The sequence below is a fragment of the Emydura macquarii genome, unplaced genomic scaffold (assembly GCF_026122565.2).
Source record: "Emydura macquarii macquarii isolate MOO-44397 ecotype Brisbane River unplaced genomic scaffold, CSIRO-AGI_Emac_v2 contig_295, whole genome shotgun sequence".
NCBI lineage: Eukaryota > Metazoa > Chordata > Testudines > Chelidae > Emydura > Emydura macquarii.
In genome coordinates, this window is record NW_027130432.1 from 14,730,198 (window position 1) to 14,747,203 (window position 17,006).

At 45.5% G+C, this 17,006-nt stretch overlaps 2 protein-coding genes and 2 non-coding genes across 7 annotated transcripts in view; 1 reads left to right on the top strand and 3 right to left on the bottom strand.

Annotated features, from left to right (window-relative positions):
* SF3B3 (splicing factor 3b subunit 3) overlaps positions 1-16,348 on the bottom strand; it is a 46,802-nt gene extending 30,454 nt beyond the window's left edge. Inside the window, exons 1-11 of one of the 4 annotated variants that reach the window (XM_067553253.1) lie at positions 16,330-16,348; positions 12,977-13,090; positions 12,228-12,554; positions 10,928-11,100; positions 9,687-9,828; positions 8,683-8,795; positions 7,433-7,570; positions 6,075-6,178; positions 3,209-3,374; positions 2,462-2,557; positions 1,207-1,279 (exon numbers count right to left, since the gene is read on the bottom strand). In XM_067553253.1, the coding sequence (XP_067409354.1) occupies positions 1,207-1,279; positions 2,462-2,557; positions 3,209-3,374; positions 6,075-6,178; positions 7,433-7,570; positions 8,683-8,795; positions 9,687-9,828; positions 10,928-11,100; positions 12,228-12,554; positions 12,977-13,046 (1,402 nt within the window). In that variant the 5' untranslated portion in view covers positions 13,047-13,090; positions 16,330-16,348. Of the gene's footprint in view, positions 1-1,206; positions 1,280-2,461; positions 2,558-3,208; positions 3,375-6,074; positions 6,179-7,432; positions 7,571-8,682; positions 8,796-9,686; positions 9,829-10,927; positions 11,101-12,227; positions 12,555-12,976; positions 13,094-15,612; positions 15,705-15,843; positions 15,878-16,329 lie in introns of those variants that run through there. The other 3 variants (XM_067553243.1, XM_067553232.1, XM_067553223.1) reach the window with 3 other exon arrangements.
* On the bottom strand, positions 9,405-9,483 carry LOC137156475 (small nucleolar RNA SNORD111). Its single transcript, XR_010920771.1, has one exon. It is a non-coding gene; the product is annotated as a small nucleolar RNA SNORD111 (small nucleolar RNA).
* Positions 11,775-11,854, bottom strand: LOC137156470 (small nucleolar RNA SNORD111). The gene has a single exon (XR_010920770.1). It is a non-coding gene; the product is annotated as a small nucleolar RNA SNORD111 (small nucleolar RNA).
* Positions 15,918-17,006, top strand: part of COG4 (component of oligomeric golgi complex 4) — a 33,763-nt gene continuing 32,674 nt past the window's right edge. The window contains exons 1-2 of the mRNA XM_067553280.1: positions 15,918-16,169; positions 16,904-16,986. Of these exons, the coding sequence (XP_067409381.1) occupies positions 16,029-16,169; positions 16,904-16,986 (224 nt within the window). The 5' untranslated portion in view covers positions 15,918-16,028. The remainder of the gene's footprint in view (positions 16,170-16,903; positions 16,987-17,006) is intronic.

Genomic DNA, 17,006 nt, shown 5'->3' on the forward strand with positions numbered 1-17,006 from the left:
AAGTGGTATCTTTCTTGGCTTCCAACTTCTGAGAAGGATGAGCAAGACCGGTATCAACAGCACTCTGGAGACCTGAAATGCTCTAACCTTCTCTCTACTGTTACAGGGGAGCTTGCAGGCATTTCCTGTTTAGTTCTTTTCATTCCAAAGCCTTGCAGAGCCAGGGAAATGAACTGGACCCAATTCCAACATGAAGTGAATTCCATAGCACGGTCTGACGTTCCTAAAGAACGCTGAGCACCAATGCATGAGTCATGCCACTCACTGAAGCTGCTTAATGAAAGGCTGTGAAGCCTCCATTACAGCATGCTGGCTCTGCTACGCACTGCAGCACAGACCTCATGTAAGCAGCGCTAGTGACATATGTACAAGACAATCCCTTTAGAAAAAACCTAGAAGGGAGCCTGAAATAGCTTCACTTCAGGCCTTCCAGGGGGCTGTGCTAGCAACCTAAGTATTTCTGAAGAGCTCTCTTATCACACCAGAGAGGGGGGTGTATTCCTCTGTGTTTTAATGAAACAAGTCCATTGTTTCAGCTGGGTAAAAAACCCTGCTATGTGCTGCTGTTCTCCTATAGTCATTCCTTTGGCACTGGTCACCCTGCAGACATTGCTGGGTGTCTGGATGGGAAATGCTGCCTGGCCCAAAGCATTAAGTAATCCTGCAAACAGCATCCACCTGTTGCAAATTAGCAGGTGTAGAAGTATTACAAATCAAAGTCTTTGGAAGGTGCACTCTTATCTGCTTTTTTCTGGATATGCATCCTACCACTCTACAGAGACAGAACTGCTGTAGTTACCACTCCCCTCTCTCCACCACGAGGCAGGCATGCTGCTACTGACTCTAATTCAAGCCAGAACCTCTGGAATTCAAATTGGCTTCATTTGCACCTGGCACTGAGTCCAGCTGCTTCCTGCTGGGAATGCACATTGGGAGTAGCACATAGGAGATGGTGCTACTACAACACACACTGGATGCCTCCTTTCCAATGAAATGGGAAGAGTAACAAGTTTGGGGAAGCCAAGGGTTGTTTATAGACCTGGAGTATGTCTGGGTCTTTGCATGGTGTAAGGTGTGTGCAAACAGAGCTGCTGTATCAGAACAGCTCGCTTTTGTGGAGAGCACATTGCAGCATTACTCAACACCCTTTCCATGCCCTGGGACAACACAGATTGCCTTATTCTGCTTGAGAGAAGGATGATGTACCTTCAATGTGTCTCCTCACAGTCCAAACAGCATTGGGGTTACCGGGCAGCTCTGAGACGGCCATTTCAGACACCTAATAGGAAATAAGAACAGGGTTGCTTTGTAAACAGAGGTTCAGACTAACAGATGTTTACCCCAGTCAAACACTGAAGGATTACAGTGACTAGTGGTTCATGCTTTGCATAGCTACACAGGACAGCGGGGACAATTCTCAGTCCCCAGTCTTACTCGCTGGAAATGTTGAGGCAAAGTATTCAGCACACCAGACACACACATAAAAATGCTGCATGTCACCTCATTAAGTGATACCTCAGGCTGATCAGCTTTGTGGTAAGTTCTGTCCATCCATCCTCAGTCAAAAGGATGGTGACTGTGACTTGGGTTCCACCCAGTGGGGAGTTAGGGATCAGAGAAGGACCCAGAAAATCTCTAGGGAAGAGTATCAATTCCACACACGGTTTGCAGTGATGGGGTAGCTGTGTTGCTCCCAGGATATGAAAGACACAAGGAGGGTGAGGTAGATCTTTTATTGGACCAACTTCTGTTAGTGAGAGAGAAAGGCTTTCGAGCTACACAGAGCTCTTCTTCAGGTCTAGAAAAGGTAATCAGAGTGTCACAGCTAAATATAAGGTGGGATTGACTTAAGCATAAAGGGTTAACGCACGTTGCTCCTTCCTTACAACACTCAGTAACCACTAACTCTCCTTTGTTCAATGACTGCAGAGATGTTAATTGCCTACTTCATTTTAAATAGTCTCCTGCAGCATGTGTACAATCCGTTCCATCTTGTATTTAGCTGTGACACTCTAAGCACCTTTCCCAGACCTGAAGAGCAGCTCAGCATAGCTCGAAAGCTTGTCTCTCTCACCAGCAGAAGATGGCCCAATAAAAGATATTACCTCACCCATCCAGCTTGTCTCTCTCAATTCCGTATGTTCACATTCCTAAAAGGATCAAATTCAAGGGATTACAGGGTAGTCTGTGAATAGAAAACCCACTCCTGTACACTCCAGCACCATAACCCTTACAGCTGGACAACAGGGACTGATCGTATCCCCTGAAGAAGAGATTATGTTTACACAACGTTTTTAATAGAAAAGAGCACAAGAACAGGCCCCTTTAAAAACTGCACGAAGGCCAGATTGTTTAATTACAGCACCACTGTGAGTACCTCCCCATAATTTCAAGAAGGGCTTTATCACAGTAACCCCATGCTGCTGTTATGGATTTCTGGAGCTGCCTCTGGAGATCTTACCTCAAGTCCGTGCCTTAGGACCCTCAGAGATGACCGAGGCCCCCGTCCACAGGCCACATATAACTGGGGTGTATCTTCATTGGCCAGATCTGCTATCTGCACAGAGAAACAGTGGGTCAAACAGCATCCGCAATGAGACGAGATAAAACCCCCAAATGTTCGCCCTGCACTCTGCTTTCTGAACAAAGTGTCAGCAGTTTAACATAACAGGCACTGCCACAGAACATCCTGTCTGCTGCACTGAAGAACTGCAAAATTTAGGTCAAGTCTGCTGCAGAAAACATGGGGCCTTGTCTAACAGTCATGACAGAGGGTAAGCACTGGGCTGGTGCGTTGCATCCTATTTCTTCCCCTGAAAGAGAGCTGATGAATGGTATTTAGCCCTTTTAGCAAATGTTAGCATCCTGAGGTTTAACTTTATTGCGTGATTCTTTTTCCAGGGTTCAGGATTTAGCAAACCCATTTTTCTGGTCGACGTTTGCACTACTTTCACTCTCAAGCAAACCCAAAACCAATAACCTGAGCAAGATTGACATGAGATCAATATTGGTGCTTTTCCTTCTCTGTTTTAAGCTGATTCCTTGCAAATAGCTTCCACTTCTGTCATGCACATCAAAAACCAATTGACTTAGTAGCACAATGGATGATATACTGCTCTGCTTCTGGGGTTTCACGGTTGTAATGGCCCTGCAACCCCAGAGGGCAGGTTGGAGAGGGAGGGCCATGCGTTCAAAGATGGTGACATACCTGACAAAACAAGATGGGAGACAGACTGTCCAGCTCATCCACCAACACCAGGTTCTTGAGAGGTCGTGGCTGGAAAAAGAAAGTGTCTCCTTCCTCCAGGGGCATGGCGGAGGAGAACTCAGGTTCCTCATCATCATCTCCCAGATGGGCTATCTGGTAGAGGTAACTTCAGACACAAAGCAAGAACAACAGCACAGTTAGAGCAGACTGAGTGAGAGCAACAGTTCAGCCATGCAGTCAGTGGGGGTGAGGGTGAAAACTAGCACTGTTTCCACAGAATTCTTGGCTATTTCAACTCTAATCCAGAGGGACTGTTTTCTTGGGGAGAGGAAGGAAGCATGAAGGGTAAGGGGCTGTTTTCAAAGCTCTTGCCCAATTCTGACCTTCTTTATAGTTGTTTTTGGCAGAAGACCCCAGACAGTTGAATGCTCACCCCCCTTCCCCTGGCTCCTAGATTTTGCTGTCTCATAGCATGAAGGGCTAAACAATGAAAGCTTTGAAGAGCAAGGCCACTGGCTAACAGTCTCCAAGTTTGCATGTTTTAAGAGAGGAACATTATCAAGTGCTATTTTCTAGGTGTTTAAAAATCACCTGCTACCCCTTCCTCCAAGCTTGAATATTAAAAGAAGCAAGTTTACACACATAAAAGGGAAACAGATCCAGAGAGAAAGACTGAGTTGTTTCTTGTGTTCTTTTTTCTCCGGTTTGGTCTGTGCATCAGAACTAAGATGTTTATTAGTTGGCTTGAGCTCCACCTGCTGGCTGGATCTACAGGAGCTGAGGATAATCTTGCAAGGCATGTCTGGAAACTCAGGTACTAAACTACATGCACACTAATCCTGAATTTGCATACAACTCTGATAACAGTGTGGAAATATTTAAGATCACTTGTAAAACTCTGGACCAAGAGAGGTTACAGAAAACAAAACTTTGAAATAAAACTTTTCATTCACCACACAGAGAAACAAAACTTAAATGCTCAAGACTTCGGAGAACATGCCCATATATGTTAAAATAGCTGTACAGGCCGGTCAGATCATGAAACAAAATTGCTTGACAGCACACATCTGTTAAGCAAGAATAACTAGTGTGGTTACTGACAAAAAAAAAAACCCCATCTAGTCATAGTAAAATATCACATCTGCTTCTGAAAGTGGGCCACAAAGTTACTAGAGACTATTTCCAAGCTCACTCACATGGTTTGGTCCTTTGACCGGAGGCAAAATGTCAAACACAAATGAAACAGAGTGAAGGTAAAAATTCAGTAGCTTGGATGGGCACGTGTCTGCTGGTAGCGTGCATTAACAGCAAAAGCGAAACCGATCAGACACCTGCTTAAACTAGCTTCCAATTCCTTTCATTCCCTGTCTAGGCATCTGATCTGGGCAGTCTCACTTCCTCTGCACCAGCCTCCCTTCCTCAAAAGCCCTCTTGGTTTGTTGTTATTAGTTATCTGTGTTATCACAGTGCCCAAGAACCTAGTCACAGATCAGGAACCCATGGGGCTCTACACAAACCGACCAAAAGGCAGTCTCTGCCTTGGTCTCATGGTGCCAACTGACTGAGGGTACAGAGGGGATGCACAGATGTTATAGGGACTCCCCAGGTCAGGTATATGCAAATTAATTCAGCAAAGGGTGGCAAGTATGGTCTCTACCGAAAGCCAATAGCTCAGTAGTCATCATAATCACTGTGAAATGCCTGTAGGGATAATATTTAAGGAGTTATGTATAGACACTGAAAATTATGTTCTTAAGATCTGTGAATTGGGATAAGGAGGTTGCTTTCAAGCAAGAAGAAAGAGATGCTTATCTCTCTGCCTGGCCGTGTGTGTGCTGCATATTGTGTGCCTCCCAATGTAAATATATCTGCACATTGAGCCTCTAAATTAATCAAGATTGTAAAATATCAAGAGAAGAAAAGCTGAAGGAAAAACAAAAACTGAAGGGGGGCTGGGAGGGCTCTTGTCTAAGAGTGAAGACAATGGATTTGGGGGTATAGCTGGGGGTACTTAGGTATGCCCTGGATCCTTTTACCAAATGGACAAGCTGCCAGCATGCATGTCTTATAAAGGGAGGTCCCAGTGAACCAGGGCAATAAAGCGCCATGACAAAGACTTGAGGTGAGCTAAACTTTATTAAACAGGAAAGTACCTTATTAACAAACTCTAAACTCTGGAATGCGTGTTATGATTTTGTTTTTATGTGTAACCAATTGTTTCCAATAATTCTACCTCCTTCCTACTAATTGATTCTCTGTTCTTTGTTAAATAAACTCATCTTGTTTTCGCTATAAACAAATCTACACACAATGAGTTAAGCAGAGCAGTCAGAAGTGAAGCTGGGGTGCACTGCTCCTTTGGGAGCAGCAGATCTGGGAATTCTCTAAGAGTCCAGTGGCTGGACACTCCAGGGAGACATGCAGAGGGCTCAGGGGCTGGACTGTGCCTACTGCTAACCTGCAGAGAAACAGCAGAGCCTGTGTAGGCTCAGAAGAGCATGATTATGTTGCCTGTGGAAGGTGGAGTCAGGGAGTTCACCCCCGGCAGGCACAAGACAAGATGGTAAGGCTAGATGATAGAGGCCTCACAAACCTGGTACCCCGGGAGAGTATCACACTGCCCCAAAGAGCTGACAATCTAAGAATACTTCCACAAAGCTTATCAATACTGAGGTCCTCCAGGATACATTCATGGGCTTAATCATTTTCCTGGTCAATGCACTCGCACAAGTTAGACCATCACTCGTTAAGGCAGAGTTCCTGTCTTTTTACATGTTCTGCCAACTGCCATGGCAATCTGCCATGCAAATCACAGTAACGATAAAATTCAGCAGGGTTCATGAAGGAAATGAAATGATTTACTCACTGGTTTCCAAACTCAGATGCCACAAAGAGGAACCCTGTTTTCAGCACACACATAGCAGCAGCCCCAGGAACAGTATCAAAATACTTCAGTCGGATCTCTGTCACCTGAAAGCACAAAGAGGAAGGAGCAACGGTGAGACAGCTGAGTTCAGTCCATCTCTAGAGATGGCCTATGCGCTCTCACACACAAGAGTGCAGCCCGCTTTCCCATTTAGAGATACAGGAACTGATGCACTTAGAATTGTAGTTTATTACAAGACTGCCCTGGAGTTACTTTCAAAGGAAAGAAGGAAATGAGTAGTGACTGTGAACCACCAAGAGCTCTCTCCTTAGCGATAGTTTGCTGCAGCTGCTCTCAGCTCCCAAATTCCAAACTGGTTGGCATTTTGCATGTAAACACAAGCCAGGCTTTTTACTTTACTCTTGAGGCTATTTTGCATTGGAATCGGTGGTCGATTCACAACAGAGACATCAAAATGTTCAGCATTCATACTGAGAAAGAGACAACCCCTAGCCTGGCATCCACATCATTCACTCAGAGGAGTGGTTAGATGTCTCTTAGAATGGCCACTTATAGTTCTGACAAACCTGAAGTTGCCATGATGGTTCCTATGAAAGGCCTGAGGCCAGCCTCAAATTGCTGAAGGGACACGGTCCTCTGTTACGACAATGGGTTAAGGCAATGGGAGTTAGTGGCATTTCGGAGGGTTTTTGCCTGAGACCACAAATGGGACCACTGCAGCAAAGATCAGATCTGGTGCTATGCAATGATGGGCAGTACAAAGCAATTCCCATCTTTTTCTGTTAGTTCCAGAATGAGAGTTTGTTACTCCAGCTGAAAAAGCTGAGTGACATGGGATGGTCAATCCCTGCCCAACTGGCTGCACCTAGTTTGCATAAAACTGAACAGATTGCAGGTACTCAATGATTTAACCCATAGGTGCAGCCACGTATGGCCACTCAGATCAAGAGGGATCATCGCACTCTGGAATCTGTCATCTCAATGAACTGTCGCAGAATCTCATTTTGGAATAAGTGATTTGGAGCAGGGACCATGGGTAACATTTTTAAAAGGGCCCATGGGACTTAACGTCCTACGCCTTCTGTGGTTTTGAAGATGTCACCCTATGTCCATATGTGAGCAGTGACTATTAAGTTGTGGCAGCTGCCATCTAATAGGGCAGATACAAAGTCACTCGTCTCTGTACACAGCTAGAGACTAAATTAAAAATCATTTGAATTAGGGGAAGAGTCCTTTAGAACTAAGTATAATCACAGTGGGAGAATGCAGCTTGATGGGGAAGCTTCTCCAGAACATATTTCACGTAGTAAAAGCAACTTCCTCCTCAATCTACCTACCATGTCTTCATCGGTCTCTAGGGTGATTTTGAAGATATCTCCCTGCTCTGTCTGGGCCAGGAAGAAGAACATGGATTTGGTCTTGTGTGTAGCAGAGCAGACAAAAATCATACCTCTCTCTGGGTCATCCAAGTCATTCTGTCACAGGGAAGATAAATCAGAGGTTTATAAATGTTAGAGGTGGAAAAGACTTACTAGATCATCTTTCAGCAAGGCCATACCCCTGCAAAGGCCAGACATACTCCCCTGAATCAATGGTCCTAGTAAAAGTGAAAACTTGAGGGAATAACAGCATGTGGAAAGAGTTTCAGGCATAGCACACCCCTTCCCAACCTTCTCCTGACTCATCTGTAATGCTCTCGGTAGAGCTGATTATTCCTGACACATACTTCGTAGAGGAGGGCCAAAAATTGTGAGGCATTCTCCTTCCTACCCATTTCCCCCCTGGATGGACCATCTCACATATGGCAAAACCAATTACGGCATACAAGGGTCTCTATCCATATAAAACCTACCTTTAGCACTTGCTCAAAGAGCAAGTACCAAAGCCACAGCCGATGCATGCTACTGACATGTCAGCCTACTTTGTTTAAAACAAATAAAAAGAGGTACTACTTCCCACAACACAGTCAACCTGTCAAACTTGTTGCCAGGGCATGTTGTGAAGGCCAGAATAAATGGCTTAAAAAAAGAATTAGATTAGTATCAATGGCTATCAGCCAAGATGGTCAGGGACACAACCCCATGCTCTGGGTGTCCAAAAACCTCCAACTGACAGAATCTGGGACTGGACAAGGGATGGATCACTTCATAATTGCTGAAGTAGCTGGCATTGGTCATTGTGAGAAGACAGGATACTGGGCTAAATGGACGATTGGTCTGACCCAGTATGGCTGTTTTTATGTACTCTAAAAGGAAATTGCATGAGGTGGAATAGAGCAGCTGTGGAATTCATCTGCACGTACTAGGCTGAATATTTCCAACCACCACATGTTAATCATGTTTTATACTACCAGTGCTGACATCCCAGAGCCTGATCAGAGAGAAAGGATAATCTCAAAGAAATGAACTGAACTCATCACTTCAACACTCTAAAGGGTGGCAGCCTGACAGCCTTTCAATCACTACACACCACCTTCCTCAAAAGCCTCCCTGAGACCTTTGACTCCAAAGAAGCTGATATTAAGTGTCCATTTGGAACCTTTAAAGAAGAGGCCTCTAAAGCAAGGCATAAGAGAAGAAATTCTCACCCTTCTCCTGGGAATGGGACATCTGATATCGGGCTGGTCACCGAAGTTTTTGTAGGTGATATAGTTTTCGGAACAGATCAGCACCCCGCTAGGACCATCGGAGCCACCAGGGACTAATGAATGATATGGAAACTTCATTAAGAGAAGAGAAAAAACCCCATTGCTCAAAAGAAATTTGGATCATCTTCATTCCATATTCTCATATATACAAAAAGCTACTTCAGTATCTGCACAAGGCAGAGGTAGGGATGGAGAGCGGAGGGTGGGATAAAACTTGGGGGGTCATAAACAACTGCTTAATTTTTAACACCTCTTACCCATTTCCATAAATCAACTCAAAGCTTTGAGATGCTCAGGCACCATACTGGCAACTTGCCAGTAACCACAGAGCCATACATCGCCGACATGCATTTATCTGCTACTGCAAATCACAAGCAGCACACCCGCAGACCATCTCCAGGTACTTCCCTCTTGGAAAGCGAAATTACCAGTAATGAAAACTACATACAATGTTCACAGAGCCCTGTATCCACCCCCAAAATCAAAGCTCAAGGTTAGCCCATAACTACCTCTTGAAATCAAGTTGTGATCACATCGAATTACAACTCTGTTTGCATTTCCATTTGTTTTATTTTCTCAGATGGCAAACTCGTTCTCCAGGTTTTTGTTTTTTTTAAATCCACACCTTTTTCTAATGGAAGCTTTTAAATACTTCCATCTCAGAGCCCAATCAGAGTGAAATGCTATCTCCAGGAAAAATCTCAGAGAAGAGACATGAAACAAACTCATCATTTCAGGCTGCAAGAAAATCAAACTCTTTGCTATTCCATGTACCACATGACAATTTTTAGTTCTCACTTGACTTCCAGGCCTAACTAAGAGCAGGAAAGCAGTTCAGATTATCACCCACCCTCCCCCAATGATTCTCTTTCAAATGCAATATGTTCCCCCTTGTCTTTTTGCTGGGAGAATGGGAAGCAACTTGGCAATGGGGAGGGTAGTACCTGTTATAAGGAAGTTGCCATGCTCCTCCAAAGGTTCACTGTATTTCCTAACTACGTGGTTCAAACCCAGGTCTAACTCATAAAATGTCAGGGTCTGCTGGGTGTTAGCTGCTGCTTCTCCTGTTGGATCATTGTCTGCTTCCTGGAAAAAGAGCACACAAATATTTTTTCTAGAGCCAGTAACGCTATCTGTACATTTGAAGGAAAAGATATATGATGAAGTCTTTGGAACGGTGTAATACCCATTAGCAACCCCAGCAGCAATTCAAAGATAACACGGGAGCTGATACTGAAAGATGCTCAGCATCCACCACTGCCATTGAACTCAATGGAAGCTGCGGGGACAGCATCTCAAAAGATCAAGACATTTTATAGCAACAAACTGGAAGTAACTGGGTAAAATTATTATCAGTGGCAGAGACATAGGCAGTGCTGGTTAGCTGCAACAGATAACAGTAAAATCTTGGATGGGTATGGAACAGCTGCCTTTGCAGCTGGATATACTTAGAAACATCGGTCAATGACCCTCGGAGCATTACATTGATTTTCAATACTCCTCCTAGCTGACAGCTATAGCATCACCATCCCTATGACAGGATGGAAGAGATTCTAGGATACATTTTAAACCACAACGTGAAGTCATTACTCTACGACATACAACTTTATTTTGCATTAAATCATTCATGCACATTCTCTCTCAAAACGCTCCACACAATTATGAATTTCCTAAACACCAGATGTGTTCTCAGTGTTGTAACAATCTAAAGAGAGATGACTCCTAACTCAACGAGTTTACAGACAATGACTCTCTACCTGGGAAGATAATTCAGGTGAATCATTAACTGAAAGCTTGACAAGAGAAGTGTAGTCAGAGGAGGAATGCGAGTGAAGAGAGGGGGTATTGCTGCAACGGAGGGAGACAGTTCTAAACAAGAACAGAAGCTCTGGAATGATGTGCAAAGGCGAGTGAGAAGAATATAGGAAAATAGCTTGGAGCAGAGAGGGCTGTAGCTCACAGTTTAGTAACAGAAAGACCAAGAAATTAAGAGGATTTCAGCTAAGACTGACTCTCAATCTCATTTCCAACGAGAGGAGACCTAGGGAGGTTGTCCCAGTCAGCTACAGCTGCAGAGAAGGCTTGGCATCAGTAGAGACACTAGATGAAGGGACAGAGAGGAAGGAGGCTGAGCTAGCCCAGTGGAGGGAGTAGGGCAAGAGACAAAGATCTTATCCTTTGTTACCTCATAGTCCATTTCCAGACAAGCAAACATTGGGTTTTCAAACCCCACATCTACTCCCACCACATGGTAGACCAAGGTGTTGGCCTTGTGGGCCTCCAGCGGAGAAGAAATAGTGAGCCGGGCAGCAGCATCTCTGTTCAGGATGTACACCAGCTTCTGTTTCTCAATGGCACCTGCAGGGAAGAACAACAGTGAATAAAATACCTAGATTGAGGATGCAAAGCTGAAGACAACTGCACCACCACCAGCCTTTGCACAAAAACAGCCGTCAGCCTTGCAGGGAAACAAATGTAACATCTTGTCCCATAATTTCCCCATCACACTTACATTTATGCCAACTCCCTTACTTCAGTATTTAAACTCTTTAAAAATGAATCAGTGACTCAGGCACAGGTTAGCCTTGTAGGTGACTCTTTCAAGTTCTACTCAGTCAAGCCCTAACACTCATTGTGTGCAGTTCACAGCAGAAAAATTGCAACAGAATTTGTCTAAGGAGCCCAACTCCTTGGCAAAATATGCAGTCACAGTAGCAAATGGATGAGGAAGGAGTAGCAGCTATGCCAAGAAAGGGAAATAGTTTCACAGATACCTCAGTTACAGTGCAATTTTAGAGGACATGCTCAGTGAAAGAGTGTATATTCTGGTATCAGCAAAGAAACGCATGTCCTGCTATCAGCTGTCAACCTGAGTAACAGATTAATTGTGCAGTGCTACCTTCAGGTTGAAAGAAAGCTAGTAGCTTCCTTCCTAGCTGGTCTTGTCATTATTTTCATTATAACAGGGTTGATAAACTGCCTGATAATGCAAACCCTTGATGGTCGGAATAACCTATGAATTTTTATCTGTAAGGCCTGATCAGAAATGCACAGTTGTCTCCACAGTCAATTTCAGAGAAGAGACATGAATTCATATCATCATTTCAGGCTGAGAAAGCTGGCTGCATCTCAACTTCCCTTTTTCCAATCATCACCCTCAAATGGGTTGTTTGCTTACCACTACCCAAGCAAGTTTCTTTTCAACACTGTTTTGGCCCAATATTTGTTGTTTGTGCCATCATGACAACAGGCAGGAACAATTCTAAGCACCTAGACCTTTCAATCCAAAGGCTGGAATTACAATGAAATGACTGCATGAAAAGCATTTACAACTACAGCTGAGAAGCAGGACTGCAAAATGCAAAAAAATGTCATCCTTGAAGTAAGGAAAAAGCAAAGCAACAATTCCAAGGAGAATCAGTTTCCTCCACTCACTTCTTTAAATGCTACAACTAATGAATCAGTACAGATCCCCACTGACTTACTGATCATGACAGCGCGGCCCTTTGGGTCCACAGCCAAGAACTGGCCAGGAACAATTCTGCGACAGCCACTCTTGCCAAAGGTTTCCTGGTGAATCTTCTCAAACATGTTCTTGGAGGGCTGGTACTCCAGGATAACAATGCGACCCGAATCACTACCCACAACGATATAGTCCTTGGTTCCACCAGTCAGTCTGAAAGCCATGAGGGAGCGAATGACTCCAAACACTTCCACTGTCAGCAAGGTGTGTACTTTCCCCGTGTTGGGATCGGGGCGGAGCAATTCCAGGATCTTCCCCCGGGAAACAACAATTTCCTGTTGTTTGGTTCCTAAGAAGCCAAAGTCAGGAGAAACTTATCACCAACTATAAAGTTAGGAGATTGCAAAACCCAGGAAATTCAAAGTGCCTTTCAAACATTAATCAGCAAAGTACATCTCACAACTTCCAGAGTATTCAAGCATCCATTTTACAGATCAGAAAACTGAGGCACATAGCAGTTAAATGACTTAACTAAGGCCCCACAAACTCAGTGAGAGAACCAGGACCTGAATGTATAAGTTCCTGGATCCAAGTTCTTTCTCAAGACCAGATCATTCCCTCAAATTGCAGCCTGTTAGTTAACTCAGGTAGCAGCATTAGTAAGAGCAGAATCTCAATGAAAAACTAATGCTGTAGCTAAGTAGTTTATAACTGAAAAGACCTTGCTTTGCTTCAGCCTGAAAGTTTCGTAGCTAAGAGAGCAGAGATTACCTGAGAAATTGCCATGAATGGCATAGCTGATGCCAGTGGCTCGCTGCAACGTTAAATTGTAAAGGAACATGATGGCGACAGATCCACTTCACTCATGCGTCTCACTTATGGAGTCTGCTGTGAACAAAATAGCAACAAGAATTAAGAATGTGCCTTATGCAAAACAGGATCTACATTTAAGTACTTGATACTATGTCAGCCCAAAGGAACATGTTTCTGAGCCCTACAGACACATTTTTGAGATTGCATGTAATCTAACTGGCCAACATTGAAGGACTTTACAAACACAGATTAATCAAGATGCCCTCCCCATGAGAGTATCCCTATTTTAACAATAGGAAAACTGGCTCAAAGCTACAGACTTCAAAGTCAGAGCCAAAATTAGAATTTGTGTGTTCCTGGTTCTCCATTCCATGACTCAGTCCACTAGACCAAGTCGACTTTCACTGAATGCCCTAGCTTCCTACTCTAGTTATTTAGGGGGTTCATTTTAAGAGAAGGACATTTAATTTCTTTTTAAACAAAGATAGCAGGTCAACTCTTTTTTGGCCTTAGATGAACTCTGACATTTTCAACCACGTGACACTCATTTGGAAGGAACGAAGGCTAAATGTGGTAATTTGGTGTAGCAATATTAGATCCTCAACTGCATAAAAAAATCACTGTAAGCTAAGTTTAGGACAGACTTGGAGTTGCATAAACACTGACATACACTAGCTTTGTTTGGTTCTGCAGGCACATGACTTGAGTGAGTAGCTCAAATTGCACAGGACATTGGCTATGCTCTTACAAAGAAGGGCAAGCTGTCAAAACTGACTTCAGTCCTGGTTCCCTGTGCATTTTTACTCCATCCCTGCTTCTGAGGATTTAATAATACCACTAATAATGCCATGTCCTCAATAGATCTCCAAGCACTTCACAGAGGAGGTTAAGTATTTATTCCCATGTTAAACATGGAGAAACTAAGGCATGGAGATGTGAAGTGACTTGTCCCAGGTCACCTCTGCCAGTGGCAGAGATGGGGAAAGAACCAGGTCTCCTGACTTCCAGTTCAGTGTTCTATTTTCTACGCCCCTAGATTTATACTAGACAAGCAAGCTACAGCTCATTTGGAAGTGCTGACAGGAAGGAAAGAAGAAATCAGGGCTTCATTTAGAAAAAATTAAAAATAGGTTAGGTTTAATTTTAAGCACATCAACCTCGATGGCATGATTTTAAAAGAGACACTGGTTACAGATCACAGCCATTGTTGGCCAGCTGGCAGCACAACATAAACTCCTACCATAGACAACCAAAGCTACTATTTTCATGAGTAGAGTTCACTCTTGCTTGAAACTGGGGTAAGCTGCACCAATGCAAACTGTGGCTTACAACAGTTTACCTTGTCTGCCCTAGGGTTTTACATCAGTACAGCTGCATCAGCGGCTGATGCAAAAGCTAAAATCAAGGCTAATCCTGTACTATAGAAACCCAGCCAGAAATTCTTATTTCTACAGGTAGGTAAGGGAAACGAGGCAGTAGCTCCCACCTAAATTAAAGGGACAACATACACTCTTGTCAGTTACATTCTATGGTTACAAGCAACATCTACTATTATTATAACTGAAAAAGCAGAGGGTCTTTTTTTATTATTTTCCAATCTAATTTGTGCATTTCAGCACCCTTTGTGCGGTCAGTTCCACTTCCCCATGGGAAGCAAAGTTTCCTCTGTGTGTGGGTCTTTCACACATCAACAGAGGAAAGAAAAAAAACAAAAAACAGGCCAGTGTGACAGTAAAACAACAAAACACAGCAGTGATTCAACACCTGAAGCTATTCTTAAAAACAGACTCCATTTTCAAGCTAGCAGTCAGTGCCCCTTTAATATAGCCCTGGCACAGGGGTAGTCATCAGACGGGCCATGGGCCAAATCCGGACCGCCAGATGCTTCCAAATGGACTACGAAATCTTTTTATTTACTTATTATCATTACAGTTATTGTAGCATGAAAAATGTTTCTTTGGAGTCTAGACTTTGATTATACCCTGACCAAGAAATTTGAACCTTGACAAAAAATAATTGACTATCCCAGCCCTGAAGGAACAAGGCCGGCCATCTACACTTCCTCCCACGGAAACATTTGCCTTCCGGCACCTCCACGGAGTCACCCTGTTTATAGAGAAGGCCTGGCTTCTCTAGGGGAACACAAAAGCCAGCCGAGGGTCACCACCACTTCCCCGTGGTGCAGCACACACAGGAATAGCACCAGGCAGACACGTGCAGTGCAATCAAAGCATCCAAAGGCCACTCAAAGAGAAAAGGAAGGTGAAGGCTCCCCGCTTCCCCGCAACAACCCCGTCTGCACCTTCTTCCCCCTGACGTCTCACTTACTTCCCCCCACCCGTGTTCAATGCTCGGCCCTCCTCCCTCAGTGGTCCCTGCGCACTCTCTCCACCCCCACATGCAAGATCCGCCCTTCCCCATGCCCCAGGTGCGGCTCCCCCCATTGCACCCTACACTCACCTCCATCTGCACGAGCGAGCTCCCCTCCCCCCAAAGTTCCCCTGCGGGCTCTCCCCCCACCCGGAGCCTGCGGAAACTAACAGAGCGCAGCCAAATACCCTGCCCCGCCGCCGCGGCCCGTCACGCTCCCCTACCCGGTGCTGCGGCGGCTCACACCGCGCGGATGGCGGCGGATTCAATCGCTCGCTCCGCCTAGGCCGCCAGCCCGCTCCGCCATCGACCCAGCGCGCGCCTTGCCCTGCCCCAGCCCCCGCCCCCAGGCCAAGGGGGCTTCCACTGGCCCGGCGCCCGCGACGCGGGGCTGCCCGCTCAACGCCTGAGCGAGCCCAACACAAGGCCCGCTGCATCCCCCACCCTGCTCCTACCTCGCAGCCTTCGGCCTCCGGGACAAACCCGCAGCCGCTCTGCGGCGCCAACCCAAACCGAAAGGTCTCGCGGGCACGCGCCGCTCAGGCACCAATTGGGAGAACCCCAACCGCTTCGCGGACCCCAGAACCGCCGGGTCGGGCTCTCCGCTCTTCCGGAAGTGACGGTGTCACCCGGAACTAAGATGGCGGCGGCGGCTGGCTCAGGGCTTAGGGGGCTGCCGGCTGAGGAAGGTGGCGGCTCGTCCCTCTCCATGGAGCGGATCCGCTCGCTCACCGACCTGCAGGAGCTGGAGGCCGCCTACAGCCGCCTGTGCGGGGAGGAGGTGGGGTTGGCTGCGCCAGCGCCGGCTCCTGGGTCGGTCCCCGGGACCAGCCCCCCCGAGTCGAGCCCCCGAGTCGAGCTGCAGGGAATCATCCAGCGCTGGGTTGGAGGGAAAACAGCTGTATCGCTGGCTTAGTTTTGGGGGTGGGGGCGGGGCTGACCTTCCAAAATCAGCTGTATAGCTATTTCCCCAACTGTTCTGGTCTATTGCAGCTGTCATCCCGTAATTCAAGTACTCTCCATCCCTTGGCACCTGATGTGGTGGTGTTACAGTCTCTGACTAAAAGATTGGATGTCTCTTTGCTTGAGTTTCCTTAGTTGGCCAGAAAAGATTGCTGCGGAACAGCATTAAATGCTTCCTTGACCACCTATTCTAGTCCTGAAAGGCTGACTCTACAGTTTCTGCAGCATTCCCATTTTGTAAGCCTGGAAGCACTTTGCTGAACTCTGATTCGCTCATGTGGCTTGGGCAGAGGTGAATTTTTTTTTAAGTGTTGCATGATAGAGATCTCCCAGAACTGGTCTTTGACAATAGACGGGGTGTAAGAGTAGCCATATTAGGATGGAATGCTGGCGCTTTTGAAGGATTACACTGTCAGCTGAGCTCTCAAGAATTCTAGTGTCCTGCTTAGCTCATGCTCCTGGTTTAATGCACAGAATTTGGTTCTTAGCTAGTGGCATTGATGATCGGTGTAAAAGGGACATGAAGTGACATAAGGCTGATTTCTTTTTCAGAAAGTGGTAGAGGAAGAGTTGGAGGCACTCCTGGAACAACAGAATACCATAGAGAGCAAGATGGTCACCCTTCATCGCCTGGGGTTAGTAATCCACCAATTCA